We start from the raw sequence: 17,791 nt of genomic DNA on the forward strand, positions 1-17,791 counted from the left end.
GTAGTCTTCACTGCACCGTGCCCGAAGCGACCTGCTGGGGATTTTTTCATTCTGTTGACTGGCTTCTCCGCTGCCTGAGAGGAGTCAGAGTTGAGACTGGCTTGTTGCTGGCCCCGGAGCCTCCTGCAGGAAGCGACTCACGTTTGCTTGGGCATCCATAGCCAGAGCAGGGGCTGGGTCTAGAGTGAGTGGCTGAACGTGAATTGGACTCAACTCGAGTAGCAGCAAAGACTAGCGTGGCTGGCAGGCGGGGGAGGCTGTATGCTTGCTACCCGCGGCTTCCCGGTTCCACCGCCCGCCTGCTGAAGCGATTCTGGCCCCTTCCGACAGAGCGGGGAACCGAGCCGGGGATCCTCCTCCCGCTGCGGGGATGACTCTGGGGGGGGGCGCCCAACCCGCGGCGCGCAATGTCCCGTGAACTGTGAGTACTGCGACTGAACCGCGGCCGGCGAGCGGGCGATTAGCACCCATTGCATGAATTATGAAACAATAACTTTCGGAAGAAGCAGGAGGAAGAAAAAGAAGGATCTATCGCTACCCCCACCCCATAGGCCGACTCTACAAGCTGCTTTTGCCCCCTCCTTCCCCTTCCTCTCGTTCCTTCCTTTCCCGGAGAGGAGAGAGGACTGGGGGAGGGCAGGCGGTCAGCCCCGGAGGAGGGGGGCGCCGAGGGGGCTGTGGTTAGAAGGAACAGTAGCAGCAGCAGCAGGAGAAGATGCTGAGGATGCGGACGACGGGATGGGCGCGCGGCTGGTGCTTGGGCTGCTGCCTCCTTCTGCCGCTCTGGCTCAGCCTGGCGGCGGCCAAGCAACTCCTCCGATATCGGCTGGCGGAGGAGGGCCCCGCCGACGTCCGGATAGGCAATGTCGCTTCGGACCTGGGCATCGTGACCGGCTCGGGTGAGGTGACTTTCAGCCTTGAGTCGGGCTCCGAGTACCTGAAGATCGACAACCTCACCGGTGAGCTGAGCACAAGCGAAAGGCGCATCGACCGCGAGAAGCTCCCCCAGTGTCAGATGATCTTCGACGAGAATGAGTGCTTCCTGGACTTCGAGGTGTCGGTAATAGGACCCTCGCAGAGCTGGGTGGACCTGTTTGAGGGTCGGGTCATCGTGCTCGACATCAACGACAACACGCCCACCTTCCCGTCTCCGGTGCTCACGCTCACGGTGGAGGAGAATCGGCCTGTGGGCACGCTGTACCTGCTGCCAACCGCCACCGACCGTGACTTTGGCCGCAACGGCATCGAGCGCTACGAGCTGCTCCAGGAGCCCGGGGGCGGCGGCAGCGGTGGAGAGGGCCGGCGCTCTGGGCCAGCCGACAGCGCCCCCTACCCAGGGGGCGGCGGGAATGGCGCGAGCGGCGGCGGCCCTGGAGGCTCCAAGCGGCGGCTGGACGCTCCAGAGGGCGGCGGCGGCGGAACTAACCCTAGCAGCCGCAGCAGCGTGTTCGAGCTTCAGGTGGCTGACACCCCGGACGGCGAGAAGCAACCGCAACTGATCGTGAAGGGGGCGCTGGACCGCGAGCAACGCGATTCCTATGAGCTGACCTTGCGGGTGCGCGACGGCGGCGACCCGCCTCGATCTTCCCAGGCCATCTTGAGGGTGCTCATCACCGATGTGAACGACAACAGCCCTCGCTTCGAGAAGAGCGTGTACGAGGCTGACCTGGCTGAGAACAGCGCCCCTGGGACCCCCATTCTGCAGCTGCGCGCCGCCGACTTGGACGTGGGGGTCAATGGACAGATCGAGTACGTGTTTGGGGCGGCCACCGAGTCCGTGAGACGACTACTGCGCCTCGACGAGACGTCGGGATGGCTCAGTGTCTTGCACCGTATCGACCGCGAGGAAGTGAACCAGCTGCGATTCACAGTCATGGCCCGCGACCGTGGGCAGCCCCCCAAGACAGACAAGGCCACCGTGGTTCTCAACATCAAGGATGAAAACGACAACGTGCCGTCCATTGAAATCCGCAAGATCGGGCGCATCCCCCTTAAGGACGGGGTAGCCAACGTGGCAGAGGACGTTCTGGTCGACACCCCTATTGCTCTGGTACAGGTGTCAGACAGAGACCAAGGGGAGAATGGGGTAGTGACCTGCACAGTGGTGGGCGATGTGCCCTTCCAGCTCAAGCCGGCCAGCGACACAGAGGGCGACCAGAACAAAAAAAAGTACTTCCTGCACACGTCGGCTCCTCTAGACTATGAGACCACCAGGGAATTCAACGTGGTCATAGTTGCGGTGGACTCTGGCAGCCCAAGCCTTTCCAGCAACAATTCCTTGGTGGTCAAGGTTGGAGACACCAATGACAACCCACCGGTCTTTGGCCAGTCAGTGGTGGAGGTTTACTTCCCAGAAAACAACATACCTGGCGAAAGGGTGGCTACTGTGCTGGCAACAGACGCTGACAGCGGAAAGAATGCAGAGATCGCCTACTCGCTGGATTCATCAGTGATGGGGACCTTTGCCATTGATCCCGATTCTGGGGACATCCTGGTCAATACGGTGCTGGACCGCGAGCAGACTGACAGGTATGAGTTTAAAGTTAACGCCAAAGACAAAGGCATCCCTGTGCTGCAGGGCAGCACCACGGTAATTGTGCAGGTGGCTGATAAGAATGACAATGACCCTAAGTTTATGCAGGACGTCTTTACCTTTTATGTGAAAGAAAACTTGCAACCCAACAGCCCGGTGGGAATGGTCACCGTGATGGATGCTGACAAGGGACGGAATGCAGAGATGAGTCTGTACATAGAGGAGAACAGTAACATTTTTTCTATTGAAAATGACACAGGTACCATTTACTCTACCATGTCTTTTGATCGGGAACATCAGACCACATACACTTTCAGAGTCAAGGCTGTGGATGGGGGAGATCCCCCCAGATCTGCCACAGCCACAGTCTCTCTCTTTGTGATGGATGAAAATGACAATGCTCCCACAGTTACCCTTCCCAGAAACATTTCCTACACTTTACTGCCACCTTCAAGTAATGTCAGGACAGTAGTAGCTACAGTGTTGGCAACAGACAGTGATGATGGCATCAATGCAGACCTGAACTACAGCATTGTGGGAGGGAATCCCTTCAAGCTGTTTGAGATTGATCCCACCAGTGGTGTGGTTTCCTTGGTGGGAAAACTCACCCAAAAGCATTATGGTTTGCACAGGTTGGTGGTGCAAGTGAATGACAGTGGGCAGCCTTCCCAGTCTACCACCACCCTGGTGCATGTTTTTGTCAATGAAAGTGTTTCAAATGCAACTGTGATTGACTCTCAGATAGCCAGAAGTTTGCACACCCCACTGACCCAGGATATAGCTGGTGACCCAAGCTATGAAATTAGCAAACAGAGACTCAGTATTGTCATTGGGGTGGTTGCTGGCATTATGACAGTGATTCTAATAATTTTAATTGTCGTGATGGCAAGGTACTGCAGGTCTAAAAATAAAAATGGCTATGAAGCTGGCAAAAAAGATCACGAAGATTTTTTTACACCCCAACAGCATGACAAATCTAAAAAGCCTAAAAAGGACAAGAAAAACAAAAAATCTAAGCAGCCTCTCTACAGCAGCATTGTCACTGTAGAAGCTTCTAAACCAAATGGACAGAGGTATGATAGTGTCAATGAGAAGCTGTCAGACAGCCCAAGCATGGGGCGATACAGATCTGTTAATGGTGGGCCTGGCAGTCCTGACCTGGCAAGGCATTACAAATCTAGTTCCCCATTACCCACTGTCCAGCTTCATCCACAATCACCAACTGCAGGAAAAAAACACCAGGCTGTACAAGATCTACCACCAGCCAACACATTTGTGGGAGCAGGAGACAACATTTCAATTGGATCAGATCACTGCTCTGAGTACAGCTGTCAAACCAATAACAAGTACAGCAAACAGGTAAGATGCATCCCAAATATACTAAAATATTCTAGAGAGGGCTAATATCTCTGAGACAGATCACCTTCTGCAAATTTTTGTCTTTTCTTTTTAAAAATTATTATTTAAAATTTTAATAACTGTAATTTAATGTTAATTCTTAATTCATATGCTATTAAATAGCAGAGGCCTTCAATGAGAGTTGTAGTACTGTATTTTGCAAGTTAGACCTAGTGTCCACTAAGTTACAGGAAAATATTTAAAGTGGACAGTGTTTTGCCTTGTCTTTGCACGTGACAGCCCTAATCCATCCTGTATTCTCTGCTTATAGAATAAATATGCGTATATTATTTGGATAGTTCCAAGTAGATAATTATATCTAGAGAAAAAATTTCTTAAGTCACTACAGTGGTGTGTTCAGATTGGACACAATGAAAGTTTTAGCTGTGTTATATACACATAATGAAGAATTTTACAAATAAGATTGATTTATGCAAGTATAGTGCCATGTATGAAATGTCAAAATACTAATTCAACAAAAAAGCTAGTTTAAAAATATTTACTGATATGCAAGTGTCATGAAAAACTATGTTTTTAATACTTCATGTCTACAACAATTGATATCTATAACAACTGGGTTTCTGTGATGATATGCAATCATAATTTGCACTCATTTCAGTATCAAAGTGTATAAACAAAAAGTAAGTTGCAAGGGCCATTTGTTTTTTAATACAAGCAATGAAAATGTTCATAATGGATGTAGTGTGTGCAAGACTGTTTTGATATTCTTTGTAATACTCTGAGACTATAAAGATTGTGTGGAATATTAGACACAATTGTTTCCTGGAAAAATGTGAAAATAGTAGCACATCCATATGTATGTGTGTATATATATGCATATATGTGTATGTATATATGTGTGTGTATATATATATATTTCATATACATATATATGTGTATATATATATATTTCATATATGTATCTGAGGGGAACTTCAGAAAATATAAATTTTGTTTTTTTAAAGTTTTACTTGTATGATACTTAGAAAGTTTATTTTTTATACCAATCAAAGTTTAACACACAGCAAATAAATTTTTTGGAAACTCCTCTGTCTGATGTTGCAGCAAACTCTGCTTATAAAACAATACATATTTCTCACTGACAGAACATATCTTAACCACTTTTATGAATGTCAAATATTCTTTAATAGTTTTACTACTAAACATGCTTTGCTTGTGGAATATGGGATCTGAGAAGAATTGAGGCAAAGAAATATTTTATTTTATTGCTTTATTTAAGATGATATAGAAAATATATTAATTCCTTATTTGCTCCCATAATTATTAAAATTAGTTTCCTAAAGAAATATTTTCTGTTTGTAGTCCATTATTGTAGCTATTTGGATAAAAACAAACAGCCTTAATCTGATTTTATATCCAATAGTAAAAGCAATACAAGAAAAACATAGGTTTGCACTATAATGTACGAAATGGCTGTTGAAGATATGTCTTTTGAGGCATGCAAGATTGAATAATTTATTTATTTTAACCCAAGATTTGATATTGTGGAAAGTTTATATCTGTTATATTATTGCTTTACCTAGAGTTAGAAAGAATTTTTTCTTTTGTTTCTTCATGCCTTTATCAGATTTGTAAACAAGGAGGATTCTTAGTTAAAATAATTTTACTTTTATAAGATTACATTTAAGAACCCACAAATAAATTGAGGTTTTAAAAATTTCCCAGAAAGTGACAAAACATAATGCAAAAAAGTGTGAAGAGATCTTTTCTGCCGAATATTTACTTCTCCCCTGTCATCTTAATAGTACTTTCGTCCTGTAACTGAAAATTGCATTCTAAATTGTGTAATATTATGCTTTTAAGTGGATATATAAGTGGCAGATTTACAGGTATTTTATACAAATGCCTTATAAGTTCTATGCTTTCACTTAAACTCCTTTTGACCCATCAGATGGTGTTACTTGTATGTTCTTCAATTTTTTAAAAGAGCCAATATCAAGATTGTTTAAAAGGCAAAGTGATACGCTTATAAATAAACTAATGTATGATATTAGTCTCTTAACTGAGCAAAGTCCATATAACAAAACAAAAACCCACAAAGCAATTAGAATAATCATATAGTTTACCAAAAGTGACTGTAGAAACCTTGTATGTCATTATGTATTTAAAAAGATGTATAAATTTTAACCACAAATAAGTAATTGACCTACAGTGAAATAAAGGCAAATGAAACACATCCCCCTTAGTGTAATTAGTAATAGTAATTGATATGCTTCATCTTCTCAATATTGCTGTCAGGGGACAAGGGATCCATTTACAAAGTTACATTCCATTTAGGTATCTGACATACAGAGAACCCTTTTGTTCTGATTTTCATTTTTATTTTAAAGTAGGTGATTTTTCTGTTTTTTATTTTAAAAAGATATTACCTTTAATTTTTACAGAACTGCCATGATATATTTTCTTCAAGTAAACTTTTTGTTTAGAAACAAACAAACAAACAAACAAACAAATGCAGGGTTTTGTTACAATTTATGTTCTTCAACAAATGAATTTATCTAAGGAAAAATTTAAGAGTTATATTCTTTTAAGTGCTTATAATAAAGATTAATTTAAAACATGATATTTAATTTGATATGGAGCTTTTATTTTAGAGTTTTCCTGAATTGCCTCATTATAGCTCCTTATTAAAATGGAAGTGGTGGAGTGGTGGTTCTTAGAGTTTTCTTATCTTCAGAAGAATTAGACATTTTGAAGTGTTGCTTCTATGTGGTTATGTAGTTGTAAGCTAAAGAACTCCCTAGTAATGAAAGATTGTAAGAAATCCTCATACTATGGTCCCCTCCCCCTTCTTTTACATTTGTTTTCCTAGACTCTAGAGACAGTCTAGTCAAGCTTCTAGAGTTACTCTTTGGCAGACTATAGATGTGTGTTGCAAAGTTTCTGGAATTATTTCTGAAATTCACATATTAGAAAAACTGATGATGTAGCTTAGGTTTTCATAATTCATACCTTTGCCATTCAGACAACCACCTTCTGTTGAGTCAAATCTGGATCATTGACAGAATAATTGAGATTAAGTGTCCACCTTTCCATTTCATTCTTCTTTTGCCTGGCAAACCTGGTCCTGTTGAAGGTCTAAAAATACAACTGTGCTTTTGATTTGCAAAATTAAAAAGAATGCTTTCTGTTTATTTTTAAATACCCAGTGTTTTACTGTGTGCTAAATGTTTTTCAAAATTCTTTAAAAAATAATATAACTCCAAAAATTGATAATATAAATATACAGCTACAACATTGCTTATTACTCTCAAGTCCTGCTGAGCTTACTCTTGATATGCTGTTATTTAGATAATGCACATAAAAGTAAAAATTTATTGTACTTAGTAAAAGGAAAGTAAAGCAATTTATTTTTGGCAAGAATTTAGGTTGAATAAACATTCACTTTAAAATCCATTTGTAGTTGATCCTGAAATACTTAAGGAAAAATTATATTAAATCTCGTGACAGTTTCCTTTTATAAGGAACTGTTGAATTAGTTTGAATAATATTCTCTTTAATTGATCAATCTATGTTCAATTGCTATATTTTTTCATTAGAATATATATTTCTTATATACTAATGAAAAAATATAGCAGAACCTGTTTATTTTTTAACTACTTCAATTTTGGAAGCAAATGGATGACTTGCCATCATTTTCGGAGCAATAAGCATTAAGGGAAATGTATAACAATTTATTTGTGTATATATAAAAACACTATATATATTTTGGTAGTAATACATCTGCATAATGATGCCAGCCACCACTTCCTAATTTAATTCCATAAGCATAATCTCTATAATATGACTCTCATGTTTTCAACTATGGAGTCTTTCAAGAGGCACAGTGAATCTGCATATGATGAAACTGCTGTTATATTTGGCCTGATACAGTCAATAGACTAATAACTATGGAAATGAGACCATGTCTTTAGTTGAGAGACATCTACTAAAACAACATTGCCTGAATCTTTGGATATCTATGAAATAAGGAAAAAGTCATTCACTGATTTGACCTGCAGTAATAGCTATGCAAATTTAAATGGAAGTCCACATATGACAATTTAAAACTTATCCCAAACTTATCCTAAATCCATTAGTGATGTAGATATAAAGCTGCAAAGCCAATTTAATGATTTTAAGTAAGTCATGCAGGACACTAAATATTACAAAATCATTTTCTTATTGTATTCCTATCTTTGAAATATCTTTAATATCTCACCTGTGGAAAAGTATAAATAATATATATATATCACAAACTCTTTATGTTCCTGTATAACAAGTATGGTGCCAATGGTTTTTTATTTTGTTACAATATTCATACATTGATATATGAATAATACCTGAAATTTGAACATACACAAAGCCAAAAGACCTTATAATCAATGGCTTAAAAATCACAGAGTCATCACATTTTAGATTTAGAAGATATCAACTAAGAACTCCTCCCATTTTATGGAAGAAGAGACTGAGGCCTGACATAAAAAAGTAATTTGGAAGCGCAGCATTATCAGGTACAATAGGTAAACTGGAGTCCAAATCATGGATTTCAGAGTTTAGTATTCCTTTTTATTTCATTATATTCTCTATAAGAAAAAAAAAAAACTGAATTTCTGTAACTTTTTCTATACCAACCTCAGAAATAACAGAAATCTGGTTAGATTTACTTATGTATTTGTTACAATACACTTGGCTATAAAGATAGATCTTTTTATAATAGACTATAATTTGGCCTTGTGCTTCAGTTCTTGTGTGTAAAAATGTCTTGGAATTTATAATTCAAAAATTTATAGATTTTAAAAAGAAATTAATAATTTCCGCCTATGTAAGGTAGCAGTTGATATTCATTAAAGTAACTTAACATAGTTGAGAACATATATTCAACAAGTTCATTGACAAGATTTTGAATTTTAGCAGGACAGTGACAACATATGTAAATTCCTGCTTAGAATTTACCATACCCTCAATAAAAATGTATTTTAATAGAAAAGAATAAAAATATTCTATATGTTATATATGAAACTTTCTATGCATTCTAATTGAGATAATATTTGGCCTTTTCCATCAATAGGAAAAACTCCTTTTGGTTTCTGAATTCCTTTACATTCCACTCACTTTGCAAATACATTTTACCTTAGTAGAATCCTTGGTACATAAACAACAGTGAACTGATTTTTCCTTTCAGTCTGTTTACTAGAAATTTTTAGAAGAATATGACATTTTGTGATTTTTCAGTTGGCATGTTCCCTTGTTAGGGAGTTAACAATCTAATGTATTATTTATATAGGGATAAAATATAGATTATGGCGTTTATTAAGTTCAAAAATAAAATCCGAACTTAAAAAAGAAAAATGTAGCACGAGGAAGTCATCGTTTTTACATAGCCATCAATGTTACTAGACATTTTAATATCACTAAGTTATTGGTGGGAGGTAGGGGGTTAAGTTGGAGTTGGTATAGGAAATGTAGTGTAATAATCATTTATTTATGTTTAAGGTGTATGTAACCGATTTTTAGACTATGGCAAGGTTCCCCATTCATTTATTTACTATGTCTCTATAGAAAGAGTAAGATCTGTTCAGATATATCTGGAGTAAACTCTGCCTCTCTTATTGTCTCTAAAAGCCCTTAAACTCTTTTCTAAAGCAGAGACTATGTTTCGGTACATTACACAGTGCTTTATTTAGCATTAGTGTTTTGGGAGAAATCACATTCCAAGAAGAATTGAGCTGAACCCAGTAAAACTAATCTTAATTATCACTTCTGGTGAATTAATGTTTTAAAGGCGGAATAAAGGTTTATTTTCAGGAATTCAGTGATGTTTGTATTGAACTCAAATGCTGTGTACAAACAATGAAACTATTAAAGCTTCCAAATAGAATTTCTCTGACAAGTTAACTTTGTTCCCCTGAGTGTATTTATTATTTACAAATACATAATTTGCAAATAATTTTTTTTCTCTGCTCCCAAACCTCTTTCATAGCATTCCAATTGAGCATAAAACATGGGGGAAATTTTCATCATGATTTCTTTTTTCTTTCTTTTTTTTTTTTTTACCTGCATAAATCTTTTTTTCCTTCTTTCAGATGCGTCTACATCCATACATTACTGTGTTTGGCTGAATTCCACTCTTATATGATGCTCCATTTTGCACCATACTGTGATGACCTTGCTACTCCGAAACCTGCTGGAGCCTGCCCTTGGCCGTGGGGTGTCAGCCAATCACTGCATGTTCCACTTGTACATTTTATTTTCAACTTCTTTTTCCCTCTCATTTAAGAAAAAAATAATATTAATTTAATAAACTTATAAAAGAGACAGTATTAATACAGAAATTTGCTACAAGTAGATTCTAAAGTCACCAGGAGTTCCATTCTAAAAGGGTTAGCACCTATCCTAACAGTGAAGTCATTAGAAAAAAAAAAAAAAGAAAATCCAAACACATAATTCAACAATAATTTTAAACGTGGGCTTTGTGTGAACAAAGCAAAATTAGGTCTGTTGTGTGTCTATACATTTGTCTACATTAAAGACTGACTTTAAATAAAAATCTAAATTAATATTTTTGAAATGTCATGTGATCACAACTTGTTTTTCAGGCCAGATAGTTATGTTAGAGGAAAAAAGAGTCTTTTGATTTTTCTGTGTGTGCACCTCTAAATGCCATTGTGTGTATCTGTGTTTGTACCCATACCTGTATATGCAAAGACTTTGAGCAGTATTTATAAAAATGTTAGTTATGAAACAAATATGAGAGTTTGATTTTGTATTTTTATCACAGCATTGCTATAGACTGATTTTTCTGTAAGTCCTGAATTATTGACCAAAGTATGTCTAAAATTTTCAAGGCTTTTTTTTTTTTTTTTGACAAATTACATAAGAAAATTTCAAAAATGTTGGCTGAATTCACTTAAGTCACTTTAGTTACAATGAGAAGGAATATGTGGCTTCCTGTTACTAAATTTAATGGAAGGCTATTCTATTTAATGTCAGATGGCATAAACTCCAGCAGTTCTAACAATTCAGCATGCTGCACTATTGGGACGGTGACTGGATTTTAGTTGTTTGATATTCTAGTTAAGTCAGGACCTCCTCTGGATGGCCCCGTAATTCTCCATGTTTATGTATTTATGTGTTTATTTGTTATGTTGTATGCATTTATGTGCTTAAAAACAAGTATTCTATATGTAAAGTTTGATTATTTCATATACATTTACCACATCATCTGCCCTATTAAAATTTGCTACAAGATTGGAAATTCCAAAGAAGAATGCCAAATTTTTATGATTTTTGTTTTGTTTTGTTTTGTGAATCAAAGTCAGTCTAATAGCCCTTTTGGAAAAAAATAAATAAATACAGGAATGCCATTAAAACGCAAAGTAATAGGAAATACATTATTACCCATGCAAATCCCAAAGGTCTGCTAGTGGATTTTTATTCTATTAGCTATTTATTTAAACCTGCAAAAGGGAAATTGTCTCAAGTATCATTGAGACAACAGTGAAATTCCTCAATAAAACTTAATTATCCTCAACCTCTCATTTTGTTTTGAACATAAGGGCCAGTACAAGAGGCTGGCTAAAGAACCCTTACTACTTCTGCTTCTTTCTTCATCTCAAGAGGTAAACTTCCTCTGATCAACTTGAAGTGTGAATCCTGTAACAAATCAGATCCACTCAAATACTAGTGATTAAAAAAAAAAAATCAAAGTCCAAAATTTGTGGTTCCTTGAAAGTACAATTCAAGGCGTAGAGGTAAGATTTAGGAATACCTTCATTCAGAACATTCAGAGTTGGCATTTAGGAATAGGTTGTGATACACTCTTGGAGGATTCATCAATTTATCGGGTTTCTAACCATAAGTAGAAAGATATGAAACAAAATAGAAAAATCTGGAGTACATTGCCATAGGAAAAAACACTTGTCTTGGGTAGACTTTTTGTTTCAGTTGTGTTTGTGTGCCTGTGAGTGTCCTGTTCTTGGTTCCTATGTTAAAAAAAAAAAAGAAAGAAAGAAAAAAGAAAACAAAACCAAAAAATATATGAATATACATATATATATATGTAAATATATATATATATATATATATATATATATATGTAAATATATATATATATATATATATATATATATATATATATACACACACACACACACACACACACAGGCACATATTTATCTATCTATTTCATGGTGGAAACAGTTTGAGAATCGTACTCTTCACTGGGGTAGGAAGTTAAGACTGTTTTCTATTGTGATTAAAATATGTAATAAATCAAAGCAAAAAAGAGGATTTTAGTGCATTATTCAGCTGAATCAGAATAATCAAAAGTATAGTTTTTATAGCAGCATTAACCATAGCAAAATTTTTTTTGAGAAATTTTTTTTATCACTTCCTTGCTTCTTGTGTGTGTGTGTGTGTGTGTGAGAGAGAGAGAGAGAGAGAGAGAGAGAGAGAGGAGAGAGAGATTGGTTCAAGACATAGACTTTCACTGTTTCCCCATACCCCTGCTCCTGATTATTGTTACCAATCTCAGGTCTTTTGATCAGTCTCTGTTATAATTACTGGAACTTATGAATAAGGAGATAACCCTATTGATTTTAGTATTTGAATATTTTATTTTAAATTGAAAGACAATAATTAATTCTCCCTTATAAAATCTAAGGAGGAACATGGTAATGCTGGTGACCAGTTTATTTAGTTCATTCATTAAAGTTTTTTCTTTTAGTAGAACTTATGTCAGCCCTGGTCTTGGTTATGCAAAGAGTAATGAGTCTTTGCCCTCTTAGAATGAATATATTAGAAAGAAGATTACAGAACAGAAAAATGATGATTTTTTTTTATCATTCCTCTTACATTTCAATGTGTTGGATACATGTTTGCTCACTTGTTACTCAGAAAAAACTGTGAGGAAGAACACCATTATTTTTCCTGAGATGAGGATAGTGAAGCAATGAAGGTTTTTATGACTCTGATGGAATTAACTACACAACTTTATAAAATATGAAAAAAAATATTCAGTCAGAATTCAAGAGTACTAAAAGCACTTGAAGGAAACTTTAAGATTTGTGGAGTTTTTTTTTTTTTTTTTTTTTTCTGTTTTGTTTGTAGTGATTGGGATGGAACACCAGGGACTCATGCATACCACACAAGCCTATCACCACTGAAGCACATCCCCAGGACAAGACTGTTTTTAAATAGAGTTTTCTTTCAGACTTCTCTGCACAACGTCTTCCCAAAACAGAGTCAGAATTCAAGAGTTCTGAAAGTATATGAGAAAAGTTGTAAAATTTGCATTTTGTAATAGGGTATATTTTCCAGACTTCTCTGGACAAAATCTTTGCAAAAAGAAATCTTTAAAAAAACAGGCTGTTTTTTAAATGTTTCCCCCCACCCCAGAAGTCACACACTGCACTTCATACTTTAAAGGAAGGAAGGAAGGTAGGAAGAAAAGGCATCGTGGGTGTAATTTGGGTGTCTAATTAATTAACTAGATGTGTATAAGTGATTTTTAAAAGAACCCAATCAAGAATTAGGCAAATTGCTTTAACCCAAACTTTATTTTTGAGACATTTTTTGGAAAACTTATTAAGGTCCTTAGGAAGTGCTACTACTATTAATACTACCTCTCAGGGAATAAAATTTTATCTCTACCTTTGCAATAACTTTTCTTTGATGTGTGTGATTCTTAAATCTCTTCATTTCATAGATAGCATATTGTTTTGCTCTATCTTTATTACACAGTGTAAAACTTTGGGAAGGAGATAAAATGATTATTACAAGGTCTCTACCTTCCATAGATGAGACAATACAAAAAACGATACACATAAAACGGGAAATACGTGAAGGTCAGAGTGACTGCCCCTACATTTGTCTTGTCCATCATCATAGTATTTCCTCATGCCCAGGATCATGCCCAATTTACAGGAGACACTCATAAATATCTGTTGAACAAATGAACAAAAGTTGCGGACCTTGATGCTAGGTAGCCTGTAGATTGTATCTGGAATTTGGCATAGCCACTTTTTTATCAGGTTCTGAGCTCTTCAGGAACTGTTACTCTCCCTGCTGGGAGGGTATACCATGATGAAAGGTTACCTGCTGGGTTGGCTGGAGCCCCAGTCTCCACTTCCTAATTTATGCCTCTTGTTTCAGTAGCATATGAATAATTCTCTGATTTCTCCTTCTTCCTTCTTGGTGGTGGTGTAAACACCAGACCCTTAAATAAGATAAACTGAAGCAAATGTTTAAGGCAAGTGAAGGAAGCACTGGTCACCCTGAAGATTCTGTCTTATTTTGAGGGGATATAAAAGAAGAACCATGCAAGCATATGGGTTTTCAGTATTTTTCTGGGGATCCTTATCTGGGGAAAAAATAGATACATGTACGCCCAAACACATGCACAAATTTCTGTGTCTGTCAATTTATATATTCCTGCATATTTTATTCACTCACTGTGCCAACTCATGCTCACTGATAAAGTTTCCATTTTCATTCAGCCCTTGACAGTCATTTTTAAAAGGTGATATGTCCAGCATGTCTGTGAAAGGAAACACATACTCCATTTACTAAAGAAAGGCCTAAAAAAGGGAATACACTCTTAGTTCAAAGTGGTGGGCAGTGAGACAGGAGCAGAGAAATGCCTTGCAACACAAAATGACTCCTAAGGAGGCTGGAAAGGCCTGAGGAGCTCCTCTTTGAAATCGTGAATGACCTGTGACCAATGTCTGTTTCAGTCTTTAGCTCACCCAGGTGCATATTGCTAAAAGATAACTAAGTCAGCACATTGCAAATATCAATAATCCTTAAGAAGTAGGAATTTTGCTTGGGGCATAGAGGAAAGGTGGGCAGCCTTTCCCAGCTTGGAAGACAGAGGAGTCAGTTAAAGCACTTAGTGTCTCCAACTCCAGTATTGAGTCAGGAGGTAGGGGGGATTACATCTGAAAGGGCCATTCAGGCCTGACAAAGGCAAATGTTTGTGGCCTTGAGTTTTGGCCCTGGAGAATTTAAGGATTCCACTAAATGTCATGGCTTGATATGATTGCAAGATTAAGAGTGAAAAAGTGGTAACTTCCACTTTATTCCCTTTAGACCAGGTGTTTTGTGTGTTTTGGGTTTTGTTTTCTATTTTTAATATCCAGTTCAACTGCTCTGTCTCCACTAATTTTCTGCTCCCATACTTTTAAGAGAAAGAACAAAGCAGTACAAAACCTTCATGGCAGATAACCTACCTCTCCCTACTATTATTATTAGACTAGTGTAATAAAAATTGTTGTCACTTATTAAGACATTATTGTCAGCAGTTGTTTCTTATCCTGGTTTTAACTTGAGGAAGCTGAGATATAAGAGGATAATAGCATTTTGTTCAATGCTGGGAGCAACTTCAGAAAAATTCATTTGACAAAAATCTGTGGAATGTTTACAGCAGACCAGATGTAAAATGCACTGGCTCCCTTCATTCCTGGTTGGGTGGGCTAAATATTTCAAGATTTGAGAAATAATAATTTTACTTAATAAGCTATAAATTTTAGTAAAACAATGAAGATTAAAAGGAATTTGAACTGTTTTGGTGAAGAATATTGTGCTTATTTCATAATGTGCTACAAGCCTGTGCTAATCAAATATAAGAGTTGTGTAATTCTGTTTTGCATAAATATCATTACAAATGCAGATTTACTTGCCCCATTCTTAGAAATTTGATTCTAGGACATTAGTGCTTTAGCCTAGAAACCTGAATTTTTAATGTATTCCTCCCTTCTCAATTCTGGTTGCAGATGCTAGGCCAGACAGTGAAATTTCTAGGTTATAGGCCTTGAAATTCCTAACTTCTGCTTACTGCTTCACTCCTAGAAGGTCTCTAGAAAAAAAAAATGGGAACTAGGTGAGGCAATCTGAAAAAAATCTGCCCTCCATCCCAGCTGTCACTAGTTGGCTGATGTAACCTCATGTAACCCCTTCAAGTCCTGAAGCCTCTAGAAACTCCTCTTCTGTCATTTTACATAATGACCCTAGTGCTGATTATATGACAGGGTTTATGGGGGTCACATGAATCATTTGAGAATTTTTGAAGCACTATCACAACTGACATAATATTTCTAGTCATCCATGAATTTCTCTAAACACTTTGGAAGGTGCTTTTACACTTTGGTCGTATTTTCATTGTATTTTATTTTTAAAAGACTAAAAGAATATTTGTCCTAACCACATGTTCAAACCTCTGCTTGTCTCTTAGCCTGGTCATCTTCCAAGTTGTGCTAATCTGGTACCAAGGTGTGACTATGTGTGGCTCTGTACATATGCTATGAGGCACTGGTTAGTGTTAAAAAGACCTCCAGGACTTGAAGCTCATCTCTCTGTAGTGAAGCAGGAGTGGTAATGGCTTCTGGTTGTAGAACAGTTAGTTGAGGAGAGGTTCACAACAATTCTGAAACATCATTTTTGACAAGTTTTTAAAAATCCTATCACTTTTCAACCGTCATTTCTTCTTGCCATATGATGTTTCCTGGGACATTATCTTTCCCTTCCTGTCCAGCAACTAAAAGTAACAGCTGTCATTTATGAAACTTTTATTCTGTGCTGATGATCACTGTGCCAAGGGCTCTGCTGTATTATATCATTTACTTCCTCCAGCAGTCCTAGAAACAAGTAATATCAGAATCTCCATATGACACAGGAAACAGGATAAATGGAGCCTCTCCAAATTCCTGGTCCCTCTACTATGGAAATCCCCTCCAACAGACTTTTCTCTAAATATATGAGAATTTGTATTATTGTAGTCTTCCTCATAGATTTTCATTTACATAGTTACATTTTTAGCTTTGGTATGATTTTCTAGTCCACAATACCTGCTCTGAATTCCCAGCAGGTTTAGTAGAGTCTGTATTAGTCTACTCAGGCTGCTATAACAAAATACCACAGACTGGGTGTCCTAAATACTTTTTTTTTTTTTCAGTTCTGGAGCCTGAAATTCTTAGATTAAGATGCTGGCAGGCGTGGCTTTTGGCGAGGCCTATCTACTTGGCTTGTAGGCAGCAGCTGTCTTTCTGTGTCCTCATATAACCTTTCCTCTGTACATGTGCACAGAAAAAGCTCCAATGTCCCATCCTCCTATAAATTCTATCAGATTAGTACCCTAACTTTATGACCTCATTTAACCTTAAAGCCTTATCTCCAAGTATAGTCACATTAGGGATTAAGACTTTAATGTGTGTACTTGGGGGGGACACAATTCAGTCCCTAACAGAGTCTATTCTTGGTCTAAGCAAGAATACATTGGACAGCATCATCCTTTCCTCACCAGCTTGTTATTCATTACATACAGTGTGAACATTCGTGGGAGAGTATTCCTTCCACTTTTCCTTTCCAGAGGAGCTCCAAACAGCAACCTTATAAATGTGTTCTTACAATTGATGAAGAATGGGAAGACTTGCTCTGGCTTTTGTGAAAAATATGTGAATCTGTAATACATATGCATGTACAAAAAAGTTTAAAATACACTTTGGCTTACCACATCTAAATTTTATGCTCATAGTTAAATACTTTCTGCCATTTCCAGCTTTCGTGGAAATTTATAATATTAAGTAACATCTTAATTATTTCAATTTTACCCACCAATAACTTCTTTTATGCATATTACTTAAAGTAACATCAAAATTTGCATAAAATAGTACAAAATTGTTTCATGAATGAATTTTTGTTTGTTCGTTCTGTCTTTCTTTCATTTTTTAAAATTGCGGGTGTTTAACCAATGATGTATCCCTGGTCCTTTTTATGTTTTTATTTTGAGACAGGGTATTGCTGAATTGCTTAAGGCCTTAATAAATTGCTGAGGCTGGTCTCAAGCTTGCACTCCTCTTGCCT

At 37.5% G+C, this 17,791-nt stretch overlaps 1 protein-coding gene across 2 annotated transcripts in view; it reads left to right on the plus strand.

Annotated features, from left to right (window-relative positions):
* The first annotated feature begins 715 nt into the window (after positions 1–715).
* The window catches only part of Pcdh7 (protocadherin 7), a 399,660-nt gene continuing 382,584 nt past the window's right edge, over positions 716–17,791 (plus strand). For both annotated transcript variants that reach the window (XM_027937534.3, XM_027937542.3), the window contains exon 1: positions 716–3,892. In XM_027937534.3, coding sequence (XP_027793335.2) covers positions 716–3,892 — 3,177 coding nt within the window. The remainder of the gene's footprint in view (positions 3,893–17,791) is intronic.

Source organism: Marmota flaviventris, chromosome 7 (genome assembly GCF_047511675.1).
Source record: "Marmota flaviventris isolate mMarFla1 chromosome 7, mMarFla1.hap1, whole genome shotgun sequence".
Lineage (NCBI taxonomy): Eukaryota > Metazoa > Chordata > Mammalia > Rodentia > Sciuridae > Marmota > Marmota flaviventris.